The sequence below is a fragment of the Phyllobates terribilis genome, unplaced genomic scaffold (assembly GCF_046119375.1).
Source record: "Phyllobates terribilis strain yellow unplaced genomic scaffold, ASM4611937v1 Scaffold_5__5_contigs__length_657084704, whole genome shotgun sequence".
NCBI lineage: Eukaryota > Metazoa > Chordata > Amphibia > Anura > Dendrobatidae > Phyllobates > Phyllobates terribilis.
In genome coordinates, this window is record NW_027362765.1 from 532,342,998 (window position 1) to 532,369,594 (window position 26,597).

Genomic DNA, 26,597 nt, shown 5'->3' on the forward strand with positions numbered 1-26,597 from the left:
TCTCTGTGTTGGGATATTGTGCTTTCCGGCCAGTCATACATAACAGCTTCCAAGGAGAACAGCCCCTACTATAACAGAAGAACAAAAATATAGTGGTGTAGGGTCTATTTACAAAATTTCTGGTCTTAATCTTGCTACTTTGTTCCCTGATAAGAATAGCTGCCAATCACCACCAGCATTATGTGTCTATACAAATGGTACATTAATTCTGTAATTTGTTAAAATGCAAACAATCCACACTCAAGCTTCACATAATCCTTTCATTTTATTAACTCATATTTAACATTATCATTAAGCACAAAATATTTCCACCAAACAGTTTATCCATATTAATACTCTATCCTGACAGTGTAGTCGGCGGCCGGGCCACGCTTCAGTCGCTGCATAAAGTTAGCTGGAGTGAATGATACTGTGTAAATACGTCTTATCTTGCTCTGCAGTAATAAATAAAACCATCCGTGGTGTCACCGGCGGGGCAGGCTGCTGTTCCTTGCTCTGTAAAAGGTCAACAAATCAAAGATCTTGATGTGCTAATAATCACTATCAACCTCCTGTTGAATTATGGCAGTAAATCTCCGCTGCCTCCAGCCACAAAGTAATGTTCTCCGTCCTCACAGCACCTTTTAAAATGTTTACTGCTGCTGTAAAGTCTGGCTGCAGACCGTGCCGGTGTGGTAGTGTTATGGGTCTTGGGGTAAATGAGATAATGGGTGGCCTAGCTTTGCAAATACTGCTATATTTGAAGATTAATAAATGGTGCAAATCCAACAACGTCCTGCAAGAGAACCAACGCTCGTTGTAAGGGGGGCTCCACATCCAAGGTAACGTCTCTCTTCCTCAAGGTTCCTAGACTAGATTCAGTCACGTTATGGCAGTGCTTTACTTTGAGTGATTTCAGCTTGGCACAATACTCGGCAAGAGTCCTGTAGAGGGGAAAAAAATGAAACAATGATTTGCTTTAAACAAATGAAAATAATGTAAAACCATTTCTAGAAGTCTTGTGAGAAACTGGACAATTAGGATACAATCCCTCATAGCGTAAATAAGCATTGTGTTTTATAGGAATAACATTGCACATGCATACCCTGACAGAAATACCCAGAGTAAATTAAAGGGGTTGTCCAGGCTTGGGGTACAAGTCTTCAGTCACTTTATGTGACTGCAGGACTTGTGTATCCTCACAGTGTACCCTGTCGGAGATCTCCGCTGGCAGTAGCAGGCAGGCATATGACCACAATTATGGGATTTGCATACATGCAGTCACATGCCAAATAGACATGCGGACACGTCTAGTCAGAATGTGGCCGGAAGTATGCAAATCACATACTTGCAGTCACATGACTGTCCGCTCCTGGCGCTGGCACCAGAAAATCCTGACAGAGTACTGTTCACATTGTGACGATTCACAAGTCTGTAGTCTCATAGAGTGACTTCAGACTTGAGCTTCAAGCCTGGACAACTCTTCTAACTAGTGTTCTGGCTATTAAATGTTGTAGATGTCATTGTATATTCCACCCATTGTAATGTGGAGAATAAAATGGGCATCTTGCAACATTTTTCGAAAAAAACATCTGATACTTACCACTCAGGAAGGTCCAAAGCGGAAATGCACATTCACAAGTAATAGGTTTGTTGTAGATATTTCTAAACTGTTCCATACAATAAGTAGAGTTCAAAATAATAGCAGTGTTTTCAAAAACATGAGTTAAGCACAAAATCTTTATACTAGTTTTTATTTCCAGCATTGGGAACATTGCACACTGTTTTCTAATTCAAAACATGGAGAAATGTCTATAATTTTTAACTAAGTTACAGAAATAAAAAAATATGAACATTGTGATGTTCCAAAAAAAATAGCAGTGTCTGCATTTGTCTTTACAAACTCACAATATTTACTTTTTTTTCTTCAGGATTTAGCATCCCTGTAAATCACTAACCTAATATTTAGTTGTATACTCACAGTTTTTTAGAACTGCTTCACATCTATGTTGCATAGAGGCAACCAACTTCTAGCATCTGTCAACTGTTATTACAGCCCAGGATGCTTTGACTACATCCCACAATTTTTTGGCATTTGTTGACTTTGCCTCAGAAACGACATTTTTGATGTCACCCCACAAGTCTTCTATCAGATTAAGGTCCGGCGATTGGGATGCCACTCAACCTCAATTTTGTTGGATTGGAACCAAGATTTTGCTCGTTTACTGGTGTGTTTAGGGTCGTTGTCTTGTTGAAAACACCTATTTCAAGGGCATATCCGCTTCAGCATAAGGCAACATTCAAGTATTTTAATATATGCAAACCGGTCCATAATCCTTGGTATGCGGTAAATAGGTCCGGCACCATAGTAAGAGAAACATGCTCATATCATGATGCTTGCTCCACCATGCTTCACTGTCTTCAGAGTGTACTGTGGCTTGAATTCAGAATTTGGGGGTCGTCTGACAAACTGTCTTTGGCCCTTGGACCCAAAAACAACACTTTTACTTTCATCAGTCCACAAAATGTTTCTCCATTTCTGTTTAGGCCAGTTGATGTGTTCTTTGGCAAATTGTATCAGCTTCAGTACATGTCTTTTTTTTTTTTTTTTTTTAACAGTGGGACTTTGCGGGGACTTCTTGCTAAGAGATTAACTTCACACAGGCGTCTTCTAACTGTCACAGTACTCACAGGTAACTTGAGACTGTCTTTGATCATCCTGGAGCTGATCATTGGCTGAGACTTTGCCGTCCTGGCTATTCTTCAATCCATTCGAATGGTAGTCTTCCGTTTTCTTCCATGTCTCTCTGGTTTTGCTTCACATTTTAAAGCATTGGAGATCATTTTAGATGAACAGCCTAACATTGTCTGCACTTCTTTATAAGTTTTAACCTCTCCAATCAACTTTTTAATCAAAGTACGCTGTTCTCCTGAACAATTTCTCGAACGACCCAGATTTCTCAGGCTTTCAAGGGGAAATGAATGTACAACAAGTGCTGGCTTCACTCTTAAATAAGGGACACCTAATTCACACCTGTTTCTTCACAGAATCATTGACCTCACTAATTGAACTCCACACTGCTATTATTTTAAACACACCCCCTTTCAATTAATTATTCAAATAGACAGACTCAAAAACATGCAGATCATGAATGCTGAGTGTGTTGGTTTTCTATCGCACCAATAGCTTGGCAACATACTTCAAACTAAAGATTGATAATATCAGAGAAAGCAGAAAAAAAGAAAATGGTGGAATCATTCACTTCCACAGCGTGGTACATTCTGGAAGATCTTGGGGATAGTATAGGTCCATTACGCCTGGATTGAGGGGGAGAGAGTGGAATGGAGGGATCATTTAGTGAAGGTCTATAATACTAACATAGGTGGTCTAATCTAACAAGATGGCTTCAATAAATCAGAGTATCAACTGGATTGCATGTTAATTAAACTGATGTAAATTACATTGTTATTAAGTTCTTATATTATATTATTTTGCTTTACCAATCAAATATGTAAGACTCTCTCTTTATACCCTGTCTGCGAACAGGTATCTGATTATCACCTTAATCTGGTATGTTTTGCTTCTTTTTGAAAAAGTTAATAAAAATTATATATATTAAATATATATATATATATATATATATATATATATATATATATATATATACATACACACACACATACATTATATATCTATCTATCTATCCCTCTCTATATATATATATATATATATATATATATATATACATATATATAAATATATCAGAGAAAGCTTCATTTTACAGTCCCCACCAACCAACTATAAAACTGCCAGCCCATGTCCCAATGACCTACTTCTCCACCACAGATAAAAGGCTATCCAAATCCCACTTCATTACTTGTCCACTAGACCCTTTCCCATCTCACCCCTACTGTTACTACAGTGTATATTTCAGGTCTTTAACCTTTGATAAAGCACTGGCATTTTGCCTTCCTCCTTTAACATAGAGCACACCCATCCTTATGCCATCCCTCCATTTACCCTGTGTGTCCAGCTATTCTCCATTTCATTACCATTTGCCGCTGAACTCCATGTTCAGCATGTCCACCTTGAACTGTTCTTCCACTTCTCATTGCTATTTAACATGCTGAAATCACCTTAAAGAAGCACTCCCACTAACATTTTTATTGTTTAAATGTAAGTGTATGAATGTAGCGTGTGTTAATATACTCACATACCGCTGCTCTCTCCGGTATCCAGCGCCGTTCTAGGGCCCGATTCATAAAAGCTTTCACTCCAGAATTCTGGCATAAAAGCTTTGAAAAGTTGCAAAATTTAGTTGTGCCAAAATTTTGCAACTTTTGGAGCTTTCACGCCAGTTTCTCCAGCTCCAACAAGATGGGCAGAACGAGGGCATGGCAGGATACCACAGCTCATCTAATTTATGATGAGCTGTGGAATCCCTATGCCAGAAATCTCATTCGTACCTGACTGGAGTAATATATCCTGACGTGGTGTACTACACAGGCGCACGCCTCTTTTTTAGACACTCCAGATTCCTGAAAAGGTGTGCACCTCTTCAAAAGTCAGGAGAGTCTGACTCTAGCCCGCCCCCTCATCAAGACCAGCGTGAACAAAGCCGGTCTTGATGAATCGGGCCCTTAGGGTTTTCCATTACCACACTACTACTCTCCATCTACCACTTTTATGGTCATAATCCTCAAATCTACCTCTTTGGCCCAGACGTTACCCTTCAGATACTCTGATATTCAGGACAGCAATTGGCTACATCCAAGTTCTTCTTACGTTTCGTAAACTCAAGAAGGACAAAACAGACTTTATAATATTTCCACTACCTTGCTGAAATACCACACTAGACTTAACAATCACTGTTAATGGTTCCATAGATTCCTCAGTCTCCCAAGGCTGAGGTCTCCTGGTAACTATTGACAGTCTCTTCCTTAAATCACACATTCAAGTCCTTATTACTCAAAAACTCAAAATCATTTCTCGAACCCACTATTTTCTCAACTTTGAATCAACAAAAAAGTTAGTGTATGTCCTCATTAGCTTCCATCTAGACTATGGCAATATACTCCTCTGTTGCCTCACTCCCGAGAAAGTGCAAAAGGCAGAGACATCAGACAGCTGAATGTACTTCTAAGGTGATGCATATGTTTTACTGTTCCTTCTGGCACAACAGAAGTTACCCCTGCTGTGAAGTATCATGTATATAAAAATAGAACAAGAAGAGACCTTACTAATGCAGCTTCCACAAGACACATTCCAAGACCATGACAGTACCAAAAAGAAATTGGAGCAGTACTTATTCATGATCCCTGGTGGGGAAAGTCTAACCCAGGAAGCCTATTGCTTACTGCATTTGTGTTATCAGTGTTTGTCAAGATATTTCCCCAATTTATTTTTTTTTAAATAGAAAATATTGTATATATTTTCTTTTTGCTCACAAAATAGTTAAGTAAATGTTACAATTAAAGCACGCCACTAATTATAGAGACAAACTTGTAAACCAAAAAATTGTATTGTGGTATATTTGCATCAGATGGAACTGAACAATATTCATTTCCTAACAAAATATTTAAAGTGACTATAGAATCCTAATAATTGAAAATCTATGGCCAGACTTAGCCTTTGAAGGTGTACGAGATCGGCTAAAATACCCAGCATGCTTATTTGTGAATGGAAATTCACCCATTCAAGTGAATAGGCTGGTCACAAAGTGGACAACACTTGGCTGCCATCTGTATGTCATTACAGTGTTGTCTAATTCCCTGTGAGGAACCTTATTTTGTACCAAGGGCCATTTGGCTTTTATAACCTCATTCAGATGCCATACAAAATAACTTAACAATTACCCTGCTATAACTGGTTAAACATTTAATTACCTCATCTCTAATGTGACGGCTGGAGCGGCTTTTCTTTGGTGAGACGTGTGGTGTTAAGTGGTATGGATGATGCTGGTACTCACAAATTCTTTGCCAGGTTTACATCAGTTAGTCTGGAGCACAGCTAACTCTTTGTGATAAGTTGTGTAAAGAACGGCTCGCAGTAGTAATTGGATCCAAACACAGATGCATATTACACTGCAGGTCTCCTCACAGTGGGAAATTTATTACTGCTCAAGTGAGATAGAACTCAAGCAGTGGGGGAGGGTTCTGCAGAATACACCACATAGGAGACACCGAGACCGCTATATATACACATCGCATAGGTGACACCGAGACCGCTATATATACACATCACATAGGTGACACCGAGACCGCTATATATACACATCACATAGGTGACACCGAGACCGCTGTATACACACCACATAGGAGACACAGAGACTGCTGTATATACATCACATAGAAGACACCGAGACTGCTGTATATACATCCCATAGGAGAAACAGACACCGCTGTATATACATCATATAGGAAACACCGAGACCGCTATGTATATATCACATAGGAGACACCGAGACCGCTGTATACACACCACATAGGAGACACCGAGACTGCTGTATATACATCATATAAGAAACACCGAGACTGCTGTGTATATATCACATAGGAGACACCAAGACTGCTGCGTATACAGTAAATCACATAGGAGACACACCGAGACTGCTTTATATACTTCACAAAGCAACCACTGTAACTGCTTTATAGATCACAGAGAAGACACAGAGACACTGCTGTGTATATATATCACAAAGAAGTTGTTGAGACTACTTTGTACATCCCATAGGAAACACCAAGACCGCTGTACACATCACATAGGATACTCTGAAGCTCTGCTATATACATAACATGGGAGGGGGCCAAATGTTCCTCATTCCTGGTCTAATACGAAGCAAATCTCCAAAATGCAAACTTTTGGCATACAAAAATGGATGAAAATTAGATCCAGCTCACTGATGAAAAACAGTTTTTAACTAGTATGCAAGAAATCATGGATGTCTGAATTAAGTCCAACATATATTCAGCTGCCACATCTGACTTCAGTACCTAATTGTTATATGTCACTTACAAGTAGTTCCTCTGATGAATGATGATGTTTTTACATGAGGAGATGTGGGGATTGATCTGGTTGTATTTCCAGTCATACATCCGTAGACCCTGTATAACAAACCAAACTCTACCATCTTCAGCAATACCTCAGTTCTGTGGAATATTTTTTGTATTAAGCTTTGTCATTATAACAAATATTTAGTAATGTAAGTAAATACAGATTCCCAAGTGATGAAAACTCAATAATACTCATTACAGTTCCCACCCTGTAAATAAGTTATCATATAGACGTATAAAATATTAATGAATATTCTCCTGGATGCTGGATTGAAAACCAACACTCCTTGTGATTACTAATTTAATGGTTTCACAAAACTGCGTTGTAAGCAAATACAGAAGAGTTTGCCTCCAGCTCATTGTCACTGGGTAGGAATCATACAGTGTGTTACTGCAAGACTCAAACCACTTAAAAAGTGTTACAAAGGCAATTAAATGCTTTACACCAGGCAGATCTGGGAGTAGATCTTAAAGCTGTCCAATACATCATACAGCAGAAATTCAGAAGCTGCTCTTCATTCTCTAACGTAAACCCATCTAATGGAGTTCTGTGCAGGTGAAGGCCTCATGTACCCGGTCAGGTTATAACTCTGTGACCACTATATTCTTACACTACATTGAATGGCGCCAGATTTTTTTTCAGATGCCATATAGCTGTGCAGTGGATAGCACTGTTGTATCGCCGACCAAAGACAATATCTATATGTTCTCTCTGTGATTGTATGGGTTTTCACTAGTGACAAGGCTAGTCCACCACCATTCCCAGCCAGCTTCTGCTCCCATCGCTGCAGTTCATTGACAAGTCTCTCCCTATGTACAAACACAGACAATCTTGGGCCGGCCGAGCAGGCGCTAGACTAGTTTTGACTCTCACTATGGTACCCCCATGGTCATCGCTTGGATCCTGGGTTCAAATCTGACTAACATCTGTATTTTTTGCTGTGGTTGTATGGATTTCCACTGGGGACAAAACTAGTTTGGTACCACTCTGACAGGCGTGTTCCTGCATCGCTGCAGTTGATTGACAGGTCCCTCCATATGTACAAATATAGAAGAGACCTGTAAATCAATTAGAATGGTGCAGGAAGAATCCTTAAACTATGTATTTTCATTCAATTACTGGCCTGTTTACACTGCTGACAAATACTGATGGAAACAAAATGATCATTAATACTATTGCTCTGTCCCCATAGAGTATCATGGGCAGTACGGTGGCTCAGTGGTTAGCACTGCAGCCTTCCAGCACTGGGGTCCTGGATTCAAATCCCACCAAGGACAACATCTGCAAGGAGTTTGTATGTTCTCCCTGTGTGGGTTTCCTCTGGGTTCTCCCGTTTCCAGACAGGGCAATGGGGACAGCGATAACAATATCTGTAAAGCGCTGTGGAATATGATGGCGCTATACAAGTTAGCATAATGAATAAACGCTAACAGCAGCATGTCCCATGTACATCTATTGATGAGCTACCAATAACGTAGATTTTTTATACCGACATAAATTCTTTCTTATTCTAGGTAATTGCTGCTACAGTCACATGGGACGATTGTTGATTTGTTTAAATGAACCATAAAAGGGTTTATCCAGAACTATTTTTTTTTTTTTTTTAATATGGGCATAAAAACTAAAAACTAACAGGCAGGTAGTTGCCACTTACATGTCATGTGGGTGATTTACGTACAGGCAGGTGTCTCTTAATAAAGTGGCCATTCAGTCTAATGTATCAGTATTTTAGATGTCAGTAACTGTGTAAGTAGATGAAAATCATGATTACCTAATGGATTCATTTTTGACTCGCAGACATCCAGTCAAGTCAAAGTGCTCCAAGTCCCTGCAATTTTTCGCAGTTTCTTCCACGGCAGCGTCACTAATGTTTGCATTAACAGCTAGTGAGAGAGATTTCATTTGCGTGCTTTTCTTCACCAGGTAACATATTGCATCATCCTTCAGCTGACGACAAGCTGTCAGGTCAACCGTCTCTAAATGTTTACAGTGATCCGCCAGACTGCGGAGGGAAAGGCAGTCCACCCATTCACAGTGACCGAGACAGATATTCTGCAGGTGGGGACAGCTGAGCGAGACGGCCACCAACGACTGACGGCTCAACTGGACGCAGCTGTTCAGATTGATATGAAGGAGGTGGTGGTTCTGCCCAATGACTGGGAGTAGCTCCTCATCTGTTAACCAGTCAGAACAACTTCGTAGGTCAAGTCTCTGTAACACTGAATTGTGTCGGAGCATGCTGGAAAAAGCACTTTTGGGTAACTGCGAGCCAAGCTGTTAGAGAAAAGTGAAAAGGTCAGACATGTATACACAGACAGCTGAAAACAACATGGCTAAATAACACAAATTTTACTTATTAAAACTGTTGACATTAACTGCTAGGATTGCTACCTCCAATAGGTGGCAGTAGAGAACCTGCTTGTTTCCTCTTTGAAGTGGCTATTTGCATACCTTTCTCCCCAAGAAGCATTGCCTGGCCTAGAAATGTCCCTAATCCGACTTAGCACTCTCCTCAAGGAGAAACTTTACCCCCCCCCAGAGCTTTGTCCAAGCCAACTAGTCTCCTATTTTTCACAGATGATGGACAAGATCCTAAAACAGCTGTTTGCAAATTGAGTGCTTTTCCATTTGGAGACGAGTTTGGCTTTATATCCCAAGTCATGTGACATGGCTCCTTAAAGGGCCCATATGACTGAGGCTATATAATAAATGTCACTATTATATACATGCACTGCATCTGACAAACCTTTGGTTCTATTCCCAGCTTTCCTCCTATCGAAAGTTATATCCAGTGTCTTTCTCCACCCTGGTATCTGTATAAAGGAATTCTCCTGCTTGATGATGAAATTCAGCACAGGGAGCGATGCTTTATACAGGGATTAGGGCAGAGTATCTCTGATCTCTCTACATCTGTAATTTCCCACACACCAGATTGTGCAGGGCGGCAAATGTGTCATTTAGATAGCTGTGGGCAAACATTAGCTGTACAGCTATTCCTACAGACCTTGGCTCTTATTAAGGAGAAGGCAGCAAGCAGCTGCCAGACCCCTCAAGAGGCAACGTATCTCCCTCATGTACTAAAGGATTGGGCATGTAGAAATCCAGCATGCCTATCTTCTTTTCCACCATACATGCTATCCAAGAATAGTAGAATGCCACCATATACATTAGATGGTCATGGGGTTCAGTCTACAATTCATCTACTGTGTATGGCCATCTAAAGGGGTATTCCAATGTTAGTAAGTAATGGCATTTCGCAAGGATATGCCATAACTTATTGATGGTTCAGTGTTACTTATTGATAGCTGTGGGTCCAGCCACTAGGACCCCCACCAATCCTGAGAATCAAAGGGCTGCAGTGACGCTCATTCGAATAGAGCTGCGCTGCAGTATGTGGCTGTGGACGGCCCAGTACACAGGAGAGACTGAAAAGGCTGGAGGGCATTCTGCCGATTAGGGAGAATACCAGAGGTCAGATCCTCAGTGATCATTAAAGGGAATATGCCCCATCTGATATCAGCAGGATGTAGGGGTAGAGACCCTGATTCCAGCAATGCGTCAATTACTGAGCTCCTTGCTCTAGTTTTGATAAAAATCAGTTTTATGTGCTGCAGATCTATCAGTTCTTCGCATGCTAAGCTCTGTATAACCCTGCCCACATCACTGATTGGCTGCTTTCTGTCTATGCACAGTATACACAGAAAGCTGCCAATCAGTGGTGGGGAGAGGGGTCATATAGAGCTAATGAATATTGAGGATTATATGGCAGCAGGTTTACTAGTCCTCAAGTGAATCTCCTGCTGATAAATCAGTGATTTTATAAAAACTACAGCAAGCAGCCCAGTAAGTGACATCACTGGAATAAGAGTCTCGGCCCCTACACCATACTGCTTTCAACTTGTGTGGCAAAACCCTGGTGACAGGTTCCCTTTAAGTAACATCATCTTTGTGAAACGCCATCACTTACCAAGATAGTTAGACTTAATGCAGATTTCTATTACTACAATGCCATCTAAATACAGTTGAGCTAATGGCTAATTAAAACATGAAGGTTACACTTGTACAGGCATTGGATAGTCAAATCTAAGTGGGTATTTATGAAGCACAGTCAGTAATCCCCTAGTAATCCAATTAGCACATATGTATGCCTGAGATCCACACTGCAAATAGAAATACTCACTTCATATTTATTGGCCATTTATCAAGAAATATATCAAAAAATATATTGCACTGAGCAGCAATTATTGATTTGCTTCTTGGATATTTCCAGAATCTAAGCTGCCTTGTATGAAATTGGATTTCTCTATTATCTAACAGGCTTTGTCAGCTTGGTCACATCATTTGTCAACCAGCCGTGCCACCTACTGCTCAGAGAATAAAAGGTCAACGTCTCAGCCCTGATCCCACATTGTGGAGTCCGGCTCTTACAACATCTTCATTGAGAACTTCTGACTGCGAAGATGATGGATATTTTCCTACACTCTTCATTTCAATTACCTTATTGAATAATTATTGATTAAGAAGAGAATGAATCCGAGTGAAATGATATTGATTGCTTCATACCACACAATTGATTCTTTAGTGGGAACTTAATTCATCTCCTGATATTTTTTCTACGTCTGCCTTATCTACCAGGGGAGACCTTGAGATAAATTTATTTAATGACACAAAATCCTGGCTAGTTTGCATTTGTAAAAAAATTGAATTCATTTTAAAAGAGGAAGACGTTAATTTTCATGGATTTTAGTCAACTTTCTCTTATTGTGGATTTCACGTGAATATTTATTCTGGTGATTTTATTTGTAATTAATAGGTTGAAAATTGTGTGTGGATTAATTTCATAATACATACATTTACTGGAAGGAAACTTACCGGATACAGATACAAATCAGCTTAAGCAGACAAAACACAACATCCTGGCGTCATGCAGTCACCACTAGAGGGAGCTCACTGCTTACAGTTATACATTGAACTCGGCATTAAAAGTAAGCTCCCTCTAGTGGTGGATGCCGGCAGCCAGGATGTTGTGTTTTAAATCTACATTATATAGACAAAAGTGTTAGGACGCCTACACGAGATTTTATGACATCCCAGTCTAAATCAATAGGCAATAATATTAAAGTTCCCCCTCTCCCAATACCGTTGCAATTAAAATACCTTCACCTCTTCTGAGAAGGCTTTCTATAAAATTTTTGGTGTGTCTTTGGGAATTTCTTGCTTACCCAACTGTTCCAAATCCCAAAAAATTGTCCCAAGAAGTGTGTTAAGGTCACAGATGCAGCGGAATATAATGGTGGAGGAAAGAGCCAAAAGATCCTTCCTCCACCGCTCAGTCTCTGGTCACGCACGACACTGAGTGTAATAAAGTGAGTATGAGTGTGTGTGTGTAGCATTCAACAAACTCAGACTCATCTATTAAACTGCCAGAAAGAGAAGTGCTATTCATCACTGCACAGAACACTTTCCACTGCTCCACAGTGCAGTGGTGGAGGCTTTACACCCTCTATTTAACTCTTGGCATTGTGCTTGGTGATGTAAGGCTTGCATGCAACTGTTTAGCCATGAAAACCCCAACCATTAAGCGCCGATGCAGCTTATGCGATGCAGTTAATGGCAGAGGAGGTTTGAAACTTTATAGCTATGGAGTTAGTAGAGTGTTGGTAACTTTTTTGCACTATGCGCCTCAGCACTCAGTGACCTCGCTCTGCAATTTTACGTAGTTTCTACTTTATGGTTCAGTTGTTGCGGTTCCTAAACACTTCCACTTCTTAATAATACCAGTCATAGTTGATTGTGGAATATTAACCCCTTCCTCACATGGCAGTTTTTCTTTTTTGCATTTTTGTTTTTTCCAAGTGCCATAAACTTTTTTATTTTTCAGTCGACATAGTCATACAAGCGCTTGGTTTAATTTTTTCGGGATGAGCCGTATATTTGAAATCACACTATTCAATTGATCATATGATGTACTGGAAAGTGGAAAAAAAAATTCCAAACTGTGAAAAAAGTGCAATTCATTGGTGGACACAGGTAACCATGGGGTGTATGCTGCTGTTACTAGGAGGCTGACACTAGGCAAAAAAAAGAGTTAGCTCCTCATCAGCAGTATACACCCACCGACTGGCACTAAGCTCACCAGTTTAAGCTTAGTGTCTGTAGGAGGCAGACCTGGATCTGATCCCAGATCAGTCTTTTCCTTTCTAGGTCACTCTGTTGTGTTTTATCCATATTTTTCCCTTTCTTTTCTTTTTCAGAATTTCCTCCACAGGATAAAAGGGTGTAATTTTGCACCCTGTTTTCCTGCACAGGTGCGACCGAGAGAGCAGTGTGGTGCGATCCACATTGCCCACACTCTGGTCTGCGAGGCAGGACCTTTCTCCCTGTCACCTCAGTGCTCAGGGCAGTCGGTCCTTGCCTATTTACATCCACAGCAGGCCGGGTGGGAGACCGTGGCTACTTGCAGTGACCCCCCCCCCCCCCTGGGGTCGATACCGTTTTCTGCACCGTCTGGGACCAAAACGGTGCAGGAAGAAAGAAGGACGCCCTCTCCCAGTGACCCCCTCCTGATGCCTTCATCAAGAAATGAGAACAGGAAGTCGGACGTCAATTGAACACAGGTACCGTGCATCTACTCCACTGTCCATCAACGCAGCAGGGGAGCATCGGTGGAGTTATGCTTATTGCTGCTCCCGATGAGTCGGCTCCTAATCCAATTTAGTACCCGGTCTCGGCCTGCTCTTAGTCACGTCCCCTTTCTCCATGCCTATCAAAGCGGGAGGCTCCCCTCGCGAACTTTACCTCCTATCAGGGCGCACATTATTCTGCACACGGAGCCGCTCACCACACCGTACGTCTAACTAGCATTGCACGATCACCGCGGGCTTCTTTTCGCCTATCACAGCACTTCTACTGTCGGCGAGGCCACGCCCCCTCGTTCGAACTACCCAATCAGCCCGTTGTACAAGGCTGCCCTCTGGATTCCGCTCTAATAGATTCGCCTCGGCATGACGGGTCACCCCCACCTGGGAATCCTCTGAGGTGGGTGGCCGTCTTCTTCTCTTCCGGGATGCATAGTTTTCAGTGGTCAACAATGCCTGGGTCATGAAAATAGTTTCCACAGGCTAAAGCATAGAATTTTCTTCACACTCAAGCAGTCGTTTTTTCATCTCCAATTCTGCAAGGGGCCCAGACCACGTTCCAGTTTTTTTCCAGGCAATCTCCTCCCTCCTCCAAGCAGGAGTCATACCTGTTCCCTCTCAGGAACGCTTTGCGGGACTTTATTCCAACCTTTTTGTTGTCCCAAAGAAGGAAAGCTCCTTACATCCGATCCGGCATCTCAAACTCCTAAACCAGCGGGCGATTCATTTAAGAATGGAGCTTCTCTTCTCGGTAATCGTTTCCATGGAACCCGAGGAATTTCTCTGCTCGGTGGACATTCAGGATGCTTACCTTCATATTTCGCTTTGTGTGTCACATCAGAGATTTCTCCGATTCGCAATTTAGGAGAATCACTATCAATTCATGGCTCTACCCTTTGCCCCAAAAGTGTTTATGAAGGTGATGGCAACCGTTATGGCCATTCTTCGATCCAAGGGGATAGTTAATTCTCCCCTATCTGGAAGACCTCCTGATCAAGGGTGCGTCTTTCCGGGACTGTTGCCAGAGTCTTCAGATCACCATGGACACGCATGCCCATCTCGGTTGGATAGTCAATAGGGCGAAATTGTCCCTGATTCTGACCCAGCGCCTAAATCTTCCTAGGTATGATGTTCGACGCCACCCTGGCCAGAGTTCTCCTCCCAGGAGACAAGATCACAGCCCTCCATCTGGAAATTTGTGCGCTAATATACCCAACCCCACGCCCTCTTCGGCTCTGCATGCATGTCCTGGGGAAGATGATCGCCGCAATGGAGGCCGTCCCCTTTGCCCAGTTCGATACCCATCTTCTCCAACTCGCTCTGCTGTAGGCTTGGGACAAGAGGATTTCATCCCTGGACCATCCCATTCTGTTACCACCTTGGGTGAGGCAGTCATTGGCTTGGTGGATCCTCTCCCCTTCCATCCACCTTGGGAGATCATTCCTCCCTTTCCATTGGCTAGTTGTCACGACGGAAGCCAGTCTTCTCGGATTGGGAGCGATTTTCCATCACACAGTTCAGGGTCGTCGGAATTCTCAGGAAGTCTCTCTTCCCATCAATCTACTGGAAATCAGAACCATCTACTTCTCCCTTCTCCACTGGCAGGCCCTTCTAGAAGGGTAACCACTTCGAATTCAATCCAACAATGCCACAGCCATGGCATACATAAACCACTAAGGCGGCACAAGAAGCAAGTCGGTGTTGACGGAGGTCTCAATATCACTGGTGCACATCCCAGGTGTGCATAATTGGGCCGCCAACTTCCTAAGTCATCAGGGCCTTTCAATGGGCCAATGATCCCTTCACACACAGTGTTCGACCTAAGTTGTCAAAGGTGGGTTACGAAGTGAGGTCACTTCAATCCTCTGGTAATCGCTTACGACGCCTTAGTCATTCCATGGTCTCAATTTCACCTTCCGTATCTCTTCCTGCCCCTTTCATTGTTTCTCAGAGTCATCAAGAAGAAGGGAGTTCCGGTTATCCTGGTGTCCCAGAAGAACCTGGTATGCAGAGCTGGTCAATCTGCTTGCAGAAGTACCCTGGAGACTCCTAGACCGTCTAGACCTTCTCTCTCAGGGGCCCCTCTTCCACCCGAATTCTTGTTATCTCAGTATAATGGCATGGCTGTTGAGGCCGCGGTGCTGAGAGAGGCAGGTTTTTCCCCCCAGGTCATACAGACCATGATTAGGGCAAGAAAACCTTCTCGATGGTGTGAAGACAGCCAATCAGCTCCCATGTCCTTCCCCCTGCCTTCCATCCTGTCTTTCCTCCAGTCTGCCCTTGACTCCAGTTTATTCCATAGAACCCTCAAGGGTCAGGTCTCCAAGCTTTCGATCTGGTTTCAGCGCAATTTGGCCTCTTGTCCTGAGGTAAAGACATTCGTTCAGGGTGTTGCTCGTCTGGCACCACCGTATCGCCATCCCGTAGAACCTTGGGACCTTAACCTTGTGTTAAGTGTTCTTCAGAAACCGGCCTTCGAACCTATTCAGGATATCTCATTGTCCTTTCTTTCCTGGAAGGTTGCCTTTCCGGTAGCCATCACGTCCATCAGAAGAGTCTCTGAGCTGGCCGCTCTCTCTTGTCGCTCCATGTCCTCCATCAGGATAAGGTAGTTCTTAGACCAGTTCCTTCTTTCCTTCCCAAGGTCGTCTCCTCTTTCCACATCAACGAAGATATAGTCCTGCCTTCCTTTTGCCCTTGTCCTGTTCATCTGCTTGAAAGGGCCCTTCACAAGCTGGATTTGGTTAGAGAGCTTTTATCTCTCAAGGAGAGACTTTCTGCTCCCTGTTTGCCATTTCTGAGGGTCGCCGTAAGGGTCACCCGGCTTGTAAGTCTACCATGGCTCGCTGGATTCGCTTGGCAATACTAGTGGCTTATCGAGTAAAGGACAGACCACCCCCCTTTGGATTAAGGGCTTGCTCCACCCGGGCAGTAGGGGCCTCCTGGGCTGTTCACCATCAGGCTTCGGCAACTCAGGTTTGCAAGGTGGCTACCTGGTCGTCTCTTCACACATTCGCAAAATTCTACAAGGTTCAAACCTACTATTCGGCCGATGCCGGCCTAGATAGAAAGGTGCTGCAAGCTGCAGTTGCCTGTCACCCGACCTGATTTGAGCAAGTTGTTCTGTTCCTGCCCGTGGGACTGCTTTAGGATGTCCCATGGTTACCTGTGTCCCCCAATGAAGCAATAAAGAAAGTTAAAAAAAAAAAAAGAAGGATTTTTGGTAGCACCGTAAAATCTCTTTCTTGGAGCCTTCATTGGGGGACACAGCATACTCCCTGGTTTGTGTCAATGTTGGGCCTATGTGCCCCTGTTGGACCTGTATATGCTATGTGTAACAAAAATGCTCATCTGCTATGAGCGCCGACCACTGGATGGCGCTCATAGCAGATCGGCTATGACAACCACAGTGTTAGAACCCTCCTGTTAGTTTTTGCTATCTTGTGTTTTGCGGTCACGTGACCATCTGCCTATATATTCCAGCTCCGCCCTTCTGGCTTTGCTGGACTTCAGTGTTGTTTTGACTGTCTCTCTAGCCAGGTGCTTCGGTGCCTATCTCTTTCATTTCTTGGTCCTCTGGGACCTTTAGTACTTTTTGTCAGTTTGTCCTTTTTGCTCTGCAACAACTTCTGTTTAGGAGGTGTCCCATTTTTGTCCCAGTCCTTAGTTCTTTTAGGGACCCCTCCTTTAATTCTATAGGTCTCCGTTCAGACTAGCCGAGGACGAAGGCGGGTCTGTTCACAAGGAACAGGCAGCCTGCTACATCGTAGGGATTCAGCTTAGTCTTACTGTAGGGACAGCTTTCCTTATCTTTCCTTAGTTTATGTTGCAGATCATAACACACAGGGGTCTTCTGCAGACCCCTGGTTGTCATGCCAACTCATCGGCGCCTTGCGATCATGTGACGGACGTTGGTTTGTGATGCACTTCCGGCATGGCCATGTTAAATGTCGCTGTCGGGGTTTGACAGCGGCATTTAACATGTTAACAGCCACGGGTGGATCACAATTTCACCAGCGGCTATTTGTGCACATGACAGCTGATCAGATCATCATCGTTAAGGGGTTAAAAAGGGGTTGTCCGGTCTTAAAGAGACTGCTGACTTGTACCCTATGTGACTTCAGACTTGTGGATCCTCATGGCGTGCACACACACTGTGCCGTGAGGGTTTTCAGATACAGGGAATATGACCGAAAGTATGTGATTTGCATACATGCGATCACGTGGCAACTAAACAAAAGTCACCTCACTCAGTGCAAGTGTATTGAGCGAGGCTGGACACGTCTAGTTGGAATCTGGTCGGAAGTGTGCAAATCGCATACTTGTGGTCACCTGTTCCCGAAGCCAGAAAATGCTCAAAGCACGCTGTGTGCACACTGTGGGAATTCTCAAGTCTGCAGTCACTCTAAGACCAGATAACCTCTTTAAGTAATAAAAAAAGTCTATATGTTTGGTATCTCCGTAATTGTAACTCTGACTGCAGACTTGTACCCTGAAGCCGGACAACCCCTCTAAATGGCAAAAAAACTTTAGAAATTTGTAAAATGAAAAAATAAGTCTTCTGCTTGGCCACCATTTTCCGAAAGCTGTAACGTTAGCAATTTTTGGTTCAGGAAACTGTGTGGTGGCTTATCTTTTGCGCTCTGAGCTTACATTTTTATTGAATCCATTTTGGGTTAGATACAATGTTTTGATCATCTGTTGTTGCATATTTTGAAGTTTTGCAGCGTCTGAAAACCTGCAATTCTGGTGCTTGTTTTTTTTTTCTCATTACACTGTTTACTGATCGGGTTAATTAATTTTATATTTTGATGGATCGGAATTTTATGGACGGAACATTAATCACATGTGTGTATTTTTTATTTATTTTTAATGGGGCAAAAGGGAGGTAATTTGTACTTTCCAAAACATTTGTTTGTTTTAACTTTTCACTTCACTGTACTTGTTGGGACTTGAACCTGCGATCATCTGATCACTTGTGTTATATACAGCAATTCCACAGAACTGCTGTATCCAGCAAACAATCACTTTCTTCTATGAATGACCCATTCTTGCATAAAAAAATTGCCTGTACGGCTGGTACTGAATTTTATACACCTGTGACAATGGAACTACAGGAATTATGTGAATTTATTAGTTCAAAGATGTGTCCCAATACTTTTCTTCATATGGTGCATGCCTATGCGAAGCTCGGTGGCAGAAGGAACAAGATGGTTGGCAGCAAAGAATTACATTTTTCTGCTTCTGATTTTTCATTGTCTAATACCACACTCCCTGCCCCTCGCATACAGATACAGTACAGACCAAAAGTTTGGACACACCTTCTCATTTAAAGATTTTTCTGTATTTTCAGGACTATGAAAATTGTACGATGAGCATAAAGTGGCAAAATGTGTTATATAGATTAAAAATTAACTTTTATTCAGCTATTTAAAATTATGGTGAATGGAAATAAAATATAAGGAAGAAGCGATGGCGAGTCTTACACACGGTACTCAGCCGCCTAAAAAAAGTACGTCTGTGGAACTGGTAACCCTTCTAATATAGTTCCTTTTACATAGGAACAAAGCGGACCACAGTTACATAACGCTATAGACCACCACTTCAATTACAACTAAGTGGTTTTAGTCCAAATCAAAAAGGGCTGTCATACAATAAATGTTTCTATAAGTATACATCAAAGCATTTAAACAGACAGGCATGCATTAAAGCTCTCCTACACCCATGCCATTAACTCAGAGATGGGTGAGGAAAAGAAAATAGACCAATTGTATTATAGAGTCTGGATGTGACATGAAATTGTTGGTGAACTATTAATACATGGAACAGTCTCACCGTTAGGATGTCAGTATCATCGCTGTTGACTCATGTCTGTGCAGTCTTGGGGCAAACCCTTTGGATGTGACATTAACCAGTCAAGTACAGGACTCCTTTCATCTGGCGGAACTTTCAGACCAACAGGGTAAGGAGTGCCCTCCCAACGCGTTTCCTCATATTATTGATTCATCAGGGGAGAGAGCGGTGGTATTGATGGGTCTATCAGCCCGAAAATAGAAGTGCCACGGCAAAAGCGTCGGGAGGGCACTCCGTACCCTGTTGGTCTGAAAGTTCTGCCAGATGAAAGGAGTCCTGTACTTGACTGGTTAATGTCACATCCAAAGGGTTTGCCCCAAGACTGCACAGACATGAGTCAACAGCGATGATACTGACATCCTAACGGTGAGACTGTTCCATGTATTAATAGTTCACCAACAATTTCATGTCACATCCAGACTCTATAATACAATTGGTCTATTTTCTTTTCCTCACCCATCTCTGAGTTAATGGCATGGGTGTAGGAGAGCTTTAATGCATGCCTGTCTGTTTAAATGCTTTGATGTATACTTATAGAAACATTTATTGTATGACAGCCCTTTTTGATTTGGACTAAAACCACTTAGTTGTAATTGAAGTGGTGGTCTATAGCGTTATGCAACTGTGGTCCGCTTTGTTCCAGTGACTACCACTTGAAGCTCATCAAGAGAATCCCAAGAGTGTGCAAAGCAGTCATCAAAGCAAAAGGTGGCTACTTTGAAGAACCTAGAATATAAGACATATTTTCAGTTGTTTCACACTTTATGTAACATCTGGACTGGTTACTTAGTTCCGACTACCGACATGTGAAATTGGTCTCAGACCGTTCTGTTAAATGAGGCCCAAAGAGTTAATCATTTACCTGGGTGGAGTCGAAGCTGCGACAATTGGCGAGATAGAGCTGGACCAAGGACTGGAAAGCTTTACCGACCCTCTGCAGACTTATTATGTGCCTCAAGGGTAAATAGGGAAGGATATGAGGAACCAGCACATCTTCCCAAGGCAGATCTAGCAAGTGCAGGCTGTCGAGCAAGAAGAGAGAAAGCATTAATGTACACTGCTCAAAAAAATAAAGGGAACACTTAAACAGCAGAATATAACTCCAAGTAAATCAAACTTCTGTGAAATCAAACTGTCCACTTAGGAAGCGACACTGATTGAAAATCAATTTCACATGCTGTTGTGCAAATGGAATAGACAATAGATGGAAATTATTGGCAATTATCAAGACACCCTCAATAAAGGAGTGGTTCTGCAGGTGGGGACCACAGACCACATCTCAGTACCAATGCTTTCTGGCTGATGTTTTGGTCACTTTTGAATGTTGGTTGTGCTTTCACACTCGTGGTAGCATGAGATGGACTTTACAACCCACAGAAGTTGCTCAGGTAGTGCAGCTCATCCAGGATGGCACATCAATGCGAGCTGTGGCAAGAAGGTTTGCTGTGTCTGTCAGCGTAGTGTCCAGAAGCTGGAGACACTACCAGGAGACAGGCCAGTACACCAGGAGACGTGGAGGGGGCCGTAGGAGGGCAACAACCCAGCATCAGGACCGCTACCTTCCCCTTTGTGCAAGGAGGAACAGGAGGAGCACTGTCAGAGCCCTCAAAATGACCTCCAGCAGGCCACAAATGTGCATGTGTCTGCACAAACGGTTAGAAACAGACTCCATGAGGGTGGTATGAGGGCCCGACGTCCACAGATGGGGGTTGTGCTCACAGCCCAACACAGTGCAGGACGCTTGGCATTTGCTACAGAACACCAGAATTGGCAAAGTCGCCAGTGGCGCCCTGTGCTCTTCACAGATGAAAGCAGGTGGCATTTCTTTGGAGGGCCGCACAGCCCTCCATGTGCTCGCCAGAGGTAGCCTGACTCCATTAGGTACTGAGATGAGTTCCTCAGACTCCTTGTGAGACCATATGCTGGTGCGGTTGGCCCTAGGTTCCTCCTAATGCAGGACAATGCCAGACCTCATGTGGCTGGAGTGTGTCAGCTGTTCCTGTAAGATGAAGGCATTGAAGCTATGGACTGGCCCGCCCGTTCCCCAGACCTGAATCCGATTGAGCACATCTGGGACATCATGTCTCGCTCCATCCATCAATGTCACGTTGCACCACAGACTGTCCAGGAGTTGGCGGATGCTTTAGTCCAGGTCTGGGAGGAGATCCCACAGGAGACCATCCGCAACCTCATCAGGAGCATGCCCAGGCGTTGTATGGGGGTCATACAGGCACGTGGAGGCCACACACAATACTGAGCCTCATTTTGACTTGTTTTAAGGACATTACATCAAAGTTGGATCAGCCTGTAGTGTGTTTTTCCACTTTAATTTTGGGGGTGACTCCAAATCCAGGCCTCCATTGGTTAATAAATTTGATTGCCATTGATGATTTTTGTGTGATTTTGTTGTCAACACATTCAACTTTGTACAGAACAAAGTATTCAATGAGAATATTTCATTCATTCAGATCTAGGATGTGTTATTTGAGTGTTCCCTTTATTTTTTTGAGCAGTGTATTATTATCTGGGTAATCTATGCATTCCATAATGGTACATAGACTGCTTCCTAATTTTGAGATACAGATGGCCCTTCCCTTTGAATTCTTCAGGTAAAGCTAATACATGGTGATGCTACAGAGTTGTCTCATTGCCAACATCTCACCTACCCAGAAAAGAAGTGAAAGTTATATAGTAGTTGGGGTTGTCTGCCTGCTCTGCCCCCCGCTGATTCTGAGAACAGGGGTCCACACACCTCCTGTGAAAATAAAGCATTAGTGAGCATGTGCGACCACTGCACTAAAAGAAGTGGCTGTACATGCTCACTAAAGCTTTATTCACACATGGGACTTCGGGACTCTAATTTTTTTTGTGATTGGTGGGCAATCCTATATTGAACACTTATCCCGTGATGGTTGGTAATGAATTTAGCTCATCTTTAGGCTGTACCAAAAGCAGAAACCTACTCCAGCTATGAGCCAGAGTAAGTTTCTCCAATAATTGATATATTTATATAATATTGCCACTTTCTGGCATAAATTAGACGGATATGTTTGGCTGTATTTAGCCACCTCTGCTAATCCCCACGCCATGTTTCTGGTATAATAACCTTGATGAATTCCCCCTGTGTGTGTTGTATATGTTCTTAATGCAAATAACGAGTATAATAACGTGTTTACACCAATGCTAATGGGCCCACAGAAGGGTGTTAGGGTCATATCCAGCACTTTGTGTATGGTAACAATAAAACCACAAATCACACAGTACTTTTATCTCCATGCACTTTGCCCCAGAGTTACAGTAGTAAAGTACAGCTGATTACAGAGAGGATAAACCACTGGTAATAATATTATTTATATTTATCAAGGGTTGTGTCAGAGTTGTAGAGAGAAAAAAGGAAACATTTTAGTATCAAACCTCATTTACACAGAAATTGATCTTTATTTTTTTTTTTTCGACTTTACATGGTTTTCTCCACTTTTGTAAAAAAGTGGGCTCGGCTTGACAAAAAGAGGTGTAGCCTCACAAACACCAACAAAGTTACTATAATTATGCCAGAAGTTAAGTAAATTAAAAGTAACCAAATTTTCATTTTTTTTTAATAAATTTGTCTAGCTTGGAAAGTGATGAAACTTTGCAAATCACTTTATTAGGGAATTTGTCTTCATTCGAGCGAGAGGCACTGATGCTGCGCTATCACGTCAGCTCAGTGCCTCTTCTGGATGCCAGGCTGAATGGTCGCACCATGCCACCGTTCAGCAAGGAATCTAGATGTAGCAGAACTTGATGGATTATCTCCTCGTGGACAGGTGAGGAATATGGTGTTTTTTTATTTTTTAATAATAAATGGGTAAAAGTGGGAGGGTGGGAGAGTTTATTACAAATAAAGGTGTCAGTGTCTTTCTTTCAATTAAACAATTTGACTACGGAGTTACTAATGGGAACGTCTTATTAACTTCTGGGCTGCCAATACAAAGCTGATATCAACTCTAATACTATTACCCAACTTGTCACCGTACCAGGGCAAGTGGGAAGAGTGGAAGCTAAGCGCCAGAATTGGTACATCTGAGCGGCTGATGTGCTTAGCCTGGGAGGGGGCCAATATCCATAGCCCCTTCCTAGGCTATTAATATCAGCCCACAACGGTCTACCTAAGCCTTTGCTGGTTATTAATTATAGGGGGGGACCCCACGTCATTTTTTTTTGGGGGGGGGGGGGGGGTTCCCCATTTTATGAACCAACAAAGGCTAAGTCTACAGCAAAAAGCTGATACTAATATCCTGGGAAGCTCCATGTGAATTGCCCCCTTCCCAGGCTGTAAACATCAGCTCCCAGCTGTCTGCTTATCCTCTGCTGGTTAATAAAAATTATGGGGGACCCCACGCCATTTTTTTCATTAATTTATTACTTAAATACATGTACAGTAAGCTACACGCAAAGAATTGATTATATATCTCACTCACATATTTCTATCTATGTATTGAACAATATTTCTTTTGAAAACTCTCTCTAAATGAAAGAGAATCACTCTATGTAAAAGCTAATGTTAAAATTGCATTGCATACGGATTGCATATGCATGTCATACAGATGCTACGTGAGAAAAATTGCATTGTACTCGCACTGACACTCGTCCAACTTTTCAGGAACAACATTGAACCGATTTTATTAACGCAGATGGGTATGAGCCCTTAGAAAAAGGTTTGAGGAAAGAAACCAAAAGACCACTAGGTACAAACCAATCAACTTACCTGCCATTCATCTTGTCCTTGGCCATCTTAAAGGTAATTGGAAATCTACGATATGTATTATGCTTGCCGGCTAAAGAAAAATACAACATTGATTCAATTAATTTATTTCAGTTTTATTTCCTTTCTTATCATTTCTAAGCCGATCCCATTCTAGTCACCACAAGCCGAACTCCCTAACTCTTCCATTCTCTATTTACTTTCTCTAAGCTCTTCTATACAATCACTTGTACACTAATTCACATTATCATATACAATATTCATACTAAGTCTGCTATCTGGCATCATTTCATTTTAAAATGGCAAAAGACAGAAAATGATCACCAGCTAAACTAAGCATGTGAATCCTTTTTTTTGGCAGAGGAAGCGAGTAGCTACCAGACACCTTCAATGCATCTTATCCAAGATCAAGACCGCGGCCAGAAGGAGCAGCAGGACGTATGCGTAACAAGCTGCCCCGCTCCTCCGGAACGTGATCTTGCAGGCAGTGGAGAAGGGGGGACATTCTCTACTGTTCGTCCTTCTAGTCTCTCCTCCAACAGTGGGACCCAGACCATATAATAGACCCAAATAATAGAGCAGCACAAAAGTAATACAATGTCGCCCATGATCATTATTCTCATAGCGCCTTTTCCATAGCAGCTTCCAGTCTTAGGCTTTGAAGTACCTGTTCACGCTAGTTCCTCATATCCCAATTTAGCTTAGGAGCCTCCTTCCAAAAAGAGGTGACTGTATCTCACTATTAACCAGAGACACTACGGAAAAATAACTCCTGACACAAAGAGCAAATGTTCAGGAACAGTCTGATAGCCCCATGTGAGCTTACATTTCCAGAGGGCACAGTATCGATTCATGACAGTAAGGCTGCACAATGGCCACCGGGATACATGTGACCACAGCGCTGGATAAAGCAATCAGAGCAAAAGGTTACTACACAGTCACTCCAGTTCAATTATTAACCTTTTAGGGACCAAGCCATTATTCCAATTTTTGCCTTTAAGGACCACAACATTTTCTATTGTGCTGTCTTCCTGTACTCAAACAGCGATACCGTCTTAATTGACATAGCTATATGTGGGTTTTTTTTCGCATTAAGTATCAATAGGATGGACTATTTTTGTCATTTTTCAGAACAGTGGAGTTAAAAAAAAAAATAATAATAAAAGAAGCAAAGGTACATTTTTATGTATATTAATGACCTAGCTGTGATACTGGTCATCAATATAAGACAATGGGGTCCAGAACCTGGCACCCCCACTGATCAGCAGTTATGACCTTCAGGGGCAGCCTGGGAGAAAACAGTGTACAAAACAGCTAGTCAGTTCTACTGCTTAGCGTCTGCAGCCGGGTGCTGCACATCAGCTCCTGTTCTCTTTAATTGATGATCATAAGTACTTGCCAGCAGACACTAAACAGCGTATGGGGCTGTGGGCTCCTAAATCAGTTTGGGAGAGAAACTCTGGTTATAATTGTTCAAGGTCACACATTTTTTGGGAACACAGCCAGTATTTGAGTGAAGGGCTTATAAACAACATGACTCCCTTTAAAGGGGTTTTCCCCAAATCACAAGTTATCCTCTATCCATAAACCTAGAGTCCCATCTTGAATGGAGCAGAGGTGCGCAAGCTTGGCCTCTCCTCCAATCCTGGTCTGTCGAAGAAAGCGGAGTACAGAGTTTGGCCATTTCCAGCAGTCCCTTTGACAATAAGTGGGTGCAGGTAAAGCATGCGAACCTCTGTTTAACAACTGTTAAAAAAAAGACATGAACTGAAGCGGATATAATTTGCCAAAGAACACATCAACTGGCATAAAGAGAAATGGAGAAACATTTTGTGGACTGATGAAAGTAAAATTGTTCTTTTTGGGTCCAAGGGCCGCAGACAGTTCGTCAGACGACCCCCAAACTCTTCATTCAAGCCACAGTACACTCTGAAGACAGTGAAGCATGGTGGTGCAAGCATCGTGATATGGGCATGTTTCTCTTATTATAGTGCCGGACCTATTTACCGCATATCAGGGATCGTGGACCAGTTTGCATTTATTAACCACTTCGCACCAGAGCCTGTTTTTGCCTTCGTGACAAGGCCAATTTTTTCAATTCTGACCACTGTCCCTTTATCAGGTAATTACTCTGGAACGCTTCAATGGATTCCCCTGATTCTGAGACTGTTTTTTCGTGACACATTGTACTTCATGATTGTGGTAAAATTTCTTCGATATCACTTGCGTTTATTTGTGAAAAAATCGGAAATTTGGCAAAAATTTTGAAAATTTTGCAATTTTCAAACTTTGAATTTTCATGCCCTTAAATCAGAGAGATATGTCACAC

General features: G+C 42.4%; 1 protein-coding gene across 1 annotated transcript in view; it reads right to left on the reverse strand.

The window, feature by feature from the left end:
- Nucleotides 1-232: 232 nt before the first annotated feature.
- The window catches only part of FBXL15 (F-box and leucine rich repeat protein 15), a 38,664-nt gene continuing 12,299 nt past the window's right edge, over nt 233-26,597 (reverse strand). Inside the window, exons 2-5 of the mRNA XM_073681433.1 lie at nt 24,272-24,341; nt 20,387-20,546; nt 8,805-9,307; nt 233-923 (exon numbers count right to left, since the gene is read on the reverse strand). Coding sequence (XP_073537534.1) covers nt 734-923; nt 8,805-9,307; nt 20,387-20,546; nt 24,272-24,297 — 879 coding nt within the window. The 5' untranslated portion in view covers nt 24,298-24,341 and the 3' untranslated portion in view covers nt 233-733. The remainder of the gene's footprint in view (nt 924-8,804; nt 9,308-20,386; nt 20,547-24,271; nt 24,342-26,597) is intronic.